General features: G+C 46.1%; 1 protein-coding gene across 1 annotated transcript; it reads left to right on the top strand.

The window, feature by feature from the left end:
* Window positions 1-4061: 4061 nt before the first annotated feature.
* Window positions 4062-9380, top strand: LOC113457369. The gene is made up of 3 exons (XM_026784501.1): window positions 4062-4614; window positions 4946-5026; window positions 9218-9380. Exons 1-3 carry the CDS (start codon window positions 4062-4064, stop codon window positions 9265-9267), a joined length of 684 nt encoding a protein of 227 aa, XP_026640302.1. The 3' UTR covers window positions 9268-9380.
* The last annotated feature ends 219 nt before the right edge of the window (window positions 9381-9599 follow it).

Raw genomic sequence — 9599 nt, 5'->3', positions numbered from 1 at the left:
CAGTGAGGCGGGCTAATTACACAGATTCTTTCAGTCAGAAATTGCTAAGATGGAACCAGAGTTCCATGAGACATCATGAGATGTTTTGAAAAAGCAAACATACAGCAAGCAGTTTAATTGTACGCAACTAAGTTTGATGTCAGCCTGTCACTGGAGATAGAATCTGAGGCACACCGCTGTAACAGAACATTGAAAAGTATCACACTCTTTAGAAACTCTTTAGTTGGCAAAAGCATCCATGTTACAACTGAGACTTACTGTATCCAAGCAGAAGCCTGTCTTTGAAGCAAGGCACTCATTACTTTGTTTAGAAATTGTCTGTTTCCTAGATAGGTAAACCCCACAAGCCTAACTTGTGGAGTTGGAGTGAGATTGCACCTAGGTATAAGGAAAGGGTGCTTGGGACAGTGTCTGACAAAGAGACAACAGGACACAGGGGATTCTACTTCTGTTTGTCAAGTCGCCTTATTCATTAAAACAGGAAACTATTTTACCTCAGGATAACAAAATCATGTTTTCCTACAGAGAACCATGGTTGGAGCCAGGCAGTGGTGGCTCACGCCTTTAATCCCAGCACTCGGGAGACAGAGCCAGGAGGATCTCTGTGAGTTCGAGGCCAGCCTGGTCTACAAGAGCTAGTTCCAGGACAGGAACCAAAAAAATCCAAAAAAAAAAACCAAACAAAAAAAAAAACCCTGGTTGGCAGTAACCTAGAACAGAACTCACACGCCTGTCTGAAAGATAAAACCCCAAATCGAATGGCCTGTCCCGGTGTCAAAGGTCTTCTGCGGGTGCCTTCACACCAATGCGCAGCTTCCTTCACCTCACATTTCCACGAGTCAGCTGGGGACAAACCAACCAGACTGAAAAGGCATTGGCAGTAACTAGACTACTTCAACCATTTCAGATTCTCTTAGACTGATGATAATAAAGTCACTTGTTTTAAAGAAGCACAATGCTTTTCATACTGAAAAACTTAGATCCGCCTAGCTAGTCACCAAAGCAACTCCCAGGCAGAATGGGAAGGATGCGACTAGAAACCGTTTAGGCTGCTGTGAAGGAACGTGAGGAACAACTATGGGGGAAACTCAGACGGCGGCTAAGACTTCAGGGAAGTGTAAATGTTCTAAGATTACTTCATTTGTTACGAAATAGGATATTAGAAATGGGGACAGTAAAGGCAACTCAGAGGATGTCTCAAAAGGAAATAAAGGGCAAGATTAGAAACAGGAGTAAATGAAACCCTGTCCCATGGTAGTAAGAATCTGGCATATTTTGTCTATGTCCAAGGGCTTTATGGAAGGTGTGTAAGAATTATGGACTAGGGTATTTAAGGGAAGATGTTTCCAAGCAAACTACTGAAGGATGCGTGTGACTACTTTTAACCACATACAAGACATGAGAGAAAAGAAAAACACAATTAAAAGGTTTTACAAATTCATATCCTTTTTTAATCCCAGCACTCGGGAGGCAGAGGCAGGCGGATCTCTGTGAGTTCAAGGCCAGCCTGGTCTACAAGAGCTAGTTCCAGGACAAGAACCAAAAACCACGGAGAAACTCTGTCTCGAAAAATCCAAAAAATAAATAAATAAATAAATAAATGAATGAATGAAGGAAGGAAGGAAGGAAGGAAGGAAGGAAGAAAGAAAGAAAGAAAGAAAGAAAGAAAGAAAGAAAGAAAGAAAGAAAGAAAGATCATATCCTTGGACATGGGAAGTGTGAAAAGACAAAACCAAAGTGGCCAAGGGCATTTTGCTAAAGAGATTAGAACAGTTAGAAAGTTGTCTAATGGGGCTGGAGAGATGGCTCAGAGGTTAAGAGTACTGGCTGCTCTTCCAGAGGACCTGAGTTCAATTCTCAGCAACCGCAAGTTGGCTCACAAGCATATATAATGAGATCTGGTGCCTTCTTCTGGCCTGCAGGTATACATGAACAAACTTGGCCCTGTGTCTATTCATAAAACAACTAGAGTTCTCAATCTGTCCTGCCTGGATCACATTGCTCATTAAGCAGTCACTTAACACTGTTGTTTAGCAGTCTGCATTTCTATCTTCCAAATGACTTTTAAAATGCATATAAGAAGCGAAGCAGTCCCTTCTCCAGTTTCAAGTTCGAAGGCCAGCAAAGCCCTAGGAGCTTTAAGAACATGTACATTGTACAACTGCACTCTTTAGACACTCACCAATACTAAAACGTAACAATTAGAACCAACACTTACGGAAGCTTATCACGATCTCGATAATATTCTAGTTGATTTCCTCAAATCTGCATCATAACTGTGTTGGGCAGGTGTTATTCTTGTTTAAAATGAGAACTTACAAGTCGGAGAGAAAGCCCAGAGGTTTACAGCAATGCAGAGGCTCGGCTCAGTCAGCAGCAGCAGGCTGGAACCCCAGAGCCTTCTGCTCCAGGGTGGCTGGAGGAAATCAGGGTACTGTTCATTCTTTCCACTCCCTGCCTGCCAAATCGATCTGTCTATCATCACACAGACACTTGCACATGTGGAAGCAAGATGACCTTACCCTGGGGTGGCTGTTCAAGCACGGTACCATGAAGGACATCACTGCAAGAGATCACTCAACCACCCCACTACAGTGATAAAACCCCACTATAGTGATCAAAACCCCACCACAGTAACAAAACCCCTTGATTAGAGAGAGCGCCATTCCTTATGCACTGCAAAACCCCTTGCTAAAAGCCAGTATCACCCAAAGGGCTAACTGCCTACAGCGAGCCAAGTCAAAAACATCTTGAAGTAAATTGCTCGGGTTATCCAACAGGGAAGGGCCCTGAAGAATGAAACCCATGCAGTTAAGGCTAGGTTGTAGTAAAAAAGCCATGTCGAGAGACATTTAATGGGTACCCTCCTTCAAGACCATACCAAAATGACACAAGTCACCTAAAGGATGTGGGGGGGGGGGGATGTTGGAGGGAGCAAGGGCAAGACTGAGCGCTGATGGAAAAAACATTGCAGATGTTAGCAAATTTGCATCTTCTACCAAATGCTGCCTTATAGCACCAGCCCGGAGCAAAGCAAAAGCCAGAGGATTGAGGGAAAGTCCCTGCAACAATACCTGCTCCCCATCAAATCAGAGCCAACAGAGAGCTAGACAAAAGTCAACAAGCCAGGGAGCCACTGTCTAAAGGCAGTGCTGATGCTCCGCTTTGTTACAGCATCAGGGAAGATTTCTGGGCACTTTTCTCCTCCCATTCCTGACTGGTCCGACACACTCTAGGGGCCCTCATCTTAGCTGCTGATACAGATGGCTGGGTCTTCAACCCTGGGCCACTTCAAGTGGGGCAATGTATGGGAACCATAAAGACAGGAAGGAAAGGCAGGTAGACAGGGGGCCTCCTAGCCCAGGTGAAAAGTTTTTCCGGCCCAATAAGCCTCTCTGCCTATGCAATAATCCAAATCGGACGAAATCAAACCAAATTAGAAAAGGCCCAAGATAATGGATACTAAGTCTCCCGCTCTGCGAGAAGATGGGGAAGGAAGACCAGAAAATCGTGAGTTTGTTTTCTGGGGGATAGTTTAAATAGCCTGTGGGAGTGGTCTTGAGCCTCTCTGGGGAGGGGGGGTCACCGTCTGGAGGTGGAGTCCGGAACTAGCATAAGAACCTCATCAGTAATAGGCAGGTAGAGAGGGACACCCTGAGTGCTGAGCGCTCACTAGGGACAAGTTGCCTGATTTCCTCACGTTACGGTACCAAAACAACGATAAAAGAGTAATATTTCACTTCGGTCACATGGAAACCACTCTTAAGTGTTTCCACTCCTCTGCTTCTCTGGTAGTTTAACAAACACTGCTTTGTTGACTAGCTTTTTGCATTAAAACACATGATTTGGGCTTCTTGTGGTTGGGGGGGGTGTAAAGAACCCACAGTCCTGTACATGCCAGGAAAATGCTCTACCAGAAAACTACATTCCCAGTCTAACACGCACATTTTAAAAGAAAACATCGTTGTCATTGCGAAATCGCTCGCTCGGTGGACGCTTTGCCTCCCTTACTAACGTAAACACGGAACTGTGTCAGCCACGTGCCAACACATCTCGCTGCTATGTTTTGTGGTGCCACCATCAGCACAAAGCCACCCTCGAGACAGCGAGGGTCTGACCCAGATGTGACCAGAGCTGTCCTCCTGGCCGGTCAAGTCCAACGGAAGTCTCCGGAGTCCCGCCCGCTCGCCCACGTTCCCCGCTCGCCCCTCCCTCCAGCAGCACCACGTTTCCTGTCAAAACAAACGCTTGGGGGAGGGGACTGTCAGGGCAGAGCCCAGCGACCGAGAAACCCGGCAACAAGCCCCAAACACAGGCCGAGGTCCGGCCCGGCTGGGCTCCACCCCGCCTCAGCCCCACTCTCCGGGATCGGGGGCAGCGGGGACAGCATCACTGGGTGCCCGGAGCGTCTCGCGCCCCCAGCGCAGTCGCTGGCACGCACCCAAAGGGTTGTCATCACGGCCCAGCAGACCCGGAGCAGCCTGGGCACCGCCGCCACTGAGCCCCCACTTCAGATCCCGACTAGGGGGGAGCAAATGCCTGGACTTCGGAGCCCTCCCGCTGCCCTGAGGAGAGGCGGTCCCCGCAGATCCCACGGCTCCTCCCCTGGGATGGGTACGCACCCCCGGATCCCGCGCAGACAATCGAGGAAGGCGGGGTGGCAGGGGTCGGGGTGGCAGGGGTCGCGGGGCTCGTGTCCCCTCCACACACACACACACACACACACACACACACACAAGGAGAGACTCACCAGCCGTCAACTCTGGAGCCCTCTCCCTCAGCCCCACGCGGTATTTAAAGGGTCCCGAGGTACTCCTTGGGCGAGACCATCCGTGAAGGGCCTGGAGGGGGGACCACGGCGCCGCGTCTCGGGGATCCGGGGCAATTTGAGCTGAGATGTCTGATCTCTCACAAAGTGTGTCTATTAAATATTGTATTTCATCAGGTTTCCATAGTGAAGGCCGAGGACGGCTCGGATTGAAAGCCGTTTGGACTGGAGAAGACAGACTCCCCCGACTCACTAATGGTACTGTCCGGGCCTGCCGGGGGCGGGGAGAGGAGGGTACACGGAACTGGGGCAGCCAATGGCTGGGATCGCCTGGGCTGGGGCGGGGCCTAAAGCGTCGGGAGGCGGGGCCTGGCGGTCTAAGGGCCGGGCTTGGGCTCGGGTGGCGCCCCCAAAGGCCGTGTTTTTAGTTCACCTGCGGGGATGATGCTGTTAACTCCAACGGAGCGGACAAACTTTTAGTGCCTGCTCGCTGCTATGATGTGAAGACTGGATGCTCACCTTCACCCTGTCCACAAGCCCAGAGTCAAGCGAGCCAACAGCATCCCAAACTGACTGTTCCACGCACTTCAGCGACCAATCGGGTCATCCCCCGGGTGCCTACTTTTTTCTCGTAAACACGGGTCCTGATTTGCCCCTAGAATCAAATGATTGGCTTCAGAAAGCCACACCTACCCAAGTTCTCTCAAGGCGTCGCAAGTGTGTGCAAAGATAAGGTTTTTTCTACGTGAGAGGTTTTTTTTTTTTTTTTTTTTTTTTTTTTTTTTTTTTTGGCAGCGCTTATCTTTGCCACAAGTTTCGACCTGGGTTACTGTAAATAAGTGCTGGGAGGGGCTCTGTGTGGTCAGGCTTGCTAAGCATAACTTCTGGTGAATTTGCTTCTGGATGTAAAGAAACCGTCTTCCCCTCAAAACAAAGAGTACCAGTATTCTACCAGCTGCAGATCGGTATAACTTGTGGTTTTCATAAAAATAAATAAATCGAGCCAGGAAAGGTGGCGCACGCCTTTAATCCCAGCACTCAGGAGGCAGAGGCAGGCCGATCTTTGTGAGTTCAAAGCCAGCCTGGTCTAAAGAGTTCCAGGACAGGCATCAAAGCTACACAGAGAAATCCAAATAAATAAATAAATAAATCGGTATTCATGTCAATAAATAATTTTTATATAGGTCAAAATATTTCTGTTAGGACTAGAAAGAAGAAAAACAAAAGCAGGCAATATTTTAAAGCAAGACACAGCTGTACTTCAGCACAGCTTAACAGGCTGGTCTTAAGTTCAAACCCTGTAGCAGGAGGCTGCTTGTTCGTTCTGGTCGCCCACACTCCTGAAATAATCACATAGAAACCATATTATTTGCAATACTGTTTGGCCAATAGCTTAAGCGTATTTCTGGCTAACTCATATCCTAAACTAACCCATCTCTATTAATCTGTGTATTGCCAAGCAGCTGTGGCTTACCGCGTAAAGTTCCATCAGGAGTCTGTCTCCGGTGGGGGCTACGTGGCTTCTTCTGACTCCACCTCCTTTCTCCCAGCATTCAGTTTAGTTTTCTCTGCCTAGCTCTGCTATACCCTATCACAGGCCCCAGACAGCTTCTTTATAAACCAATGGTGTTCACAGCATACAGAGGGGAATCCCACATCAAAGCCTGGTCCATGGCATTTACCTCTCTGGGAGATCCTGTCCAGCTGGACAGCAATTGTTCAGTTTCACCGAATCGCTGTGAGAATGGAGGAACCTACCTCAGTCTACACAGGGGAAACTCGGTGTTAGCTCCTGAAACCGGTTGCCAAGTCATTCTGAACAAACCTACCTCGTAATCTGTATACATTTGTATCTGTCACTCTCTAAAATAGACAGCCTAAAGCTGGAGTCATGGCTGGTAAGAGCCCTTGCTGCTCTATCGTGAGGACCACGGGTAGTTTGACTCTCCACACTGGCTGGCCCGTAAATACTTGTAATTAGCTCTAAGGGGAGCAATGATCCCTTCTAGATTCCTCAAGCACCTGCACACACACATTCACACTCACACACAGCCATACACATAAATAAAAAAAATAATCATACACAACCTAATACAGATCAAGAGACTGAAGAGAAAATGCTGTTGGTACCCAGGTTTTCCCTATGAACCCGCCCTTCATATTTATATCACTTGTTGGAATAAGCAGATGGCAGCCTCTAGTCTCAAGGCTTGCCAAATCACCACCACCACACAACTGCCATAAAAAAACGCCACAGCAAAAAGATTAACCAAAATATCTCTAAATTCCTGGTAAGCATGTGACAAGGACACGTGAAACAGTGTGTGCTTTGCACGCGTTGTATTAACCTGCTAAGTGCTATGTCATTACCTGGGGCCAGGTGGGCATGAGTCAGCACAGTTCAGTCTACCTGGGTGACCAACTGGCTTTGACACTCTTTTAAAGTTCAGATATGTAACTCTCACAGACACACGGGAGCAATTTTCGTCAACACAGATGAGTCAGGTTTCAGCCTGTTGCAGGGAGAACCTTGAAGTGCATGGCATAGGGCAGAGGCTCACATCAGGAGCCAAGCCAGGAAGAGAAAGGATATAGGAGACAAATCTTTTGTTGCTTTAGTTTAAATAGCTTGTTATTCACAAGTCCATTGGAGAGTTTCTGAACGACTGCTGCTTGTCTGGGGTGTGTTGTTAAATAGAAGGCAGTTGTCTTACACACACACACACACACACATACAGACACACACATACACACATACACATGCACACCTGCCTCCCCCCAAAAGCTTTGTATCACATCCTTGCCTGACAGTTCAAAACCATACAGTCCTCACTGCTGAGGTTATGTTCATGACTTTCTTGGGGCAAATATCTGAAAAGGAAACCACTTTAGCTAATAAAATAATTAAAACATTACTTGAAGAGATCTTATTATTGCATCTAATTTTGTATCTGTTTTTATCTATTTGAGACAGGGCCTCTCAGTGTATCCTGGGATGGCCACACACTTCTGATTCTTCTGCCTCAGCCTCTGGAGTGCTCTGTTTATAAGCATGCGCCATTACACCCAGCTTTGGACCTAATATTTGTAAATTACCTGCTTCGAACCATTAGCTTCCTCATGGTAATAACTTTGTTTGCCCTCAAAGAACATTTTGTTCTAGAAATTACACATTTTATCTGCCATTCTTGGCAAAAACAGACAAAAGCATCATCTAAGAGCAGATCAGAATTTTTTGCATGACTACACATACTTCCTTTTTTACACCTCTGAAAAGCTTTAGTCCCTGCCCCCTTTGTGGTGGTAGTGTGGGGTCCTTTTTGTGAGTTTTTTTCCTAATGCTGCTAGAGGCCAGAAGTCATGAACAAACTACTAGCTAAATCGTGAACCCCTGAAATCTGAGTTCTAAGTTACAAAGAATTCTTGAGGGGAAAAAACAAAACAAAACAAAATAAAAAAAATCATCATTGTAATCGAGACCTGCAACTCTCTCAACCGATTTGCTGATGGGATTGCATCTTGGATTAATTGCATGGAACTTCAATTCAGCTGTAATACACTCAGAGCTGGTGGGCGTGGGAGCAGAAGAAGGGATAGGAAATCCAAAGAGTGAAGATTAGCCCCCTGTTTTCCTCTGGGGCCATTGTAAGGCTTCTCCTCCTGGGCTGATCAACCTTCCAAGCTTCTCGTTTTTTCTCAGGTTCTTGAGGCTGCTATGTGTGCATTTGCACAAGGCTCTCTATTCTTGATGACTAACCCCCGTCACTACCACCACGGTTTAACGTCCGACTGCTGCTGTCTTGACATTCCTGGCACTTCCTGAACAAGGGGCTCCTGCATTTTCATTTTGCACTGAACCCCACAAATGACATACCTAGTCCTGGTCTAAACATGAAGAACGAGGCTGGATTTGGTTCTTCTTTCCAGTGCTGTGGATTGAGCCTAGGGTCCTGCATGCATGCTGGACCAGTGCTCTACCACTGACCTCTATCCCCAGACTTTCATTTATTTATTTTATTTTACTTTTGATAAAGGATCTGGATAGGTTTTCCTATCTGGGCTGTGCTCTATGGTCCAGGAAGACCTTGAACTTGCCATCTTCCTGTCTCAGAGTATACTGTTTAAATGACCACACCCCTCCTTAACCTGCTCCGTAATGCAAACCTGTTATTTTATCCAGTAGTCAGTCGAATAAATCTATATTTCTTTCAACACTGGAGGAAAAATATCAAACAAAAATATCAAAAAAAAAATCAAACCCAACCACTCTGTTTATCTCAGGTTTAAATGACAATAGGTCATTTAAGCAATTTGTAAGAAAAAATTAACTATACAAAAAATTTTGGCCTTATGTCCTTGCTTTTACAGACTTATATAAGATATGATTTCGTGATAAGAAAAGAAGCTAAATGGATTCAGCTCTCTTTTTTGTGCTTTATCCATTTTAAGGTACTAGAGAAGGGACAGGAAAACAAGCCAATAATCGAGGGGGCTTGTGATCGGGAGCGGAGGGGAGAAAAGCAAGCTGGACTAATACGGACACTAGAAAACAAGGCACGGAATGTTCAAACAGCAACCACGTACCTTCTGTTCAAATTGTTGTGAACCTAAAACTGTGCTAAAAAAATAAAGTCTATTCAAAAATTAAATTCCTTCCCCGTATTGGTTCGTTTTTTTTCTGTATTTTTCCTTTGGCTTTAAAATTTACGTAGACATAAGTTGTCAGCGAGTTCGGCGATGCATGAATGCTTGATCGGTTTTTTAAAATCTTCAAAACCAGTTTTATCTGGATTCCGCTGAACTGAATCAGTGCAAGGTTATTTTTCTTCTT

This window comes from Microtus ochrogaster, chromosome 24, assembly GCF_000317375.1.
Source record: "Microtus ochrogaster isolate Prairie Vole_2 chromosome 24, MicOch1.0, whole genome shotgun sequence".
Classification (NCBI taxonomy): domain Eukaryota; kingdom Metazoa; phylum Chordata; class Mammalia; order Rodentia; family Cricetidae; genus Microtus; species Microtus ochrogaster.
This window is presented reverse-complemented; position numbering and strand designations above follow the sequence as displayed.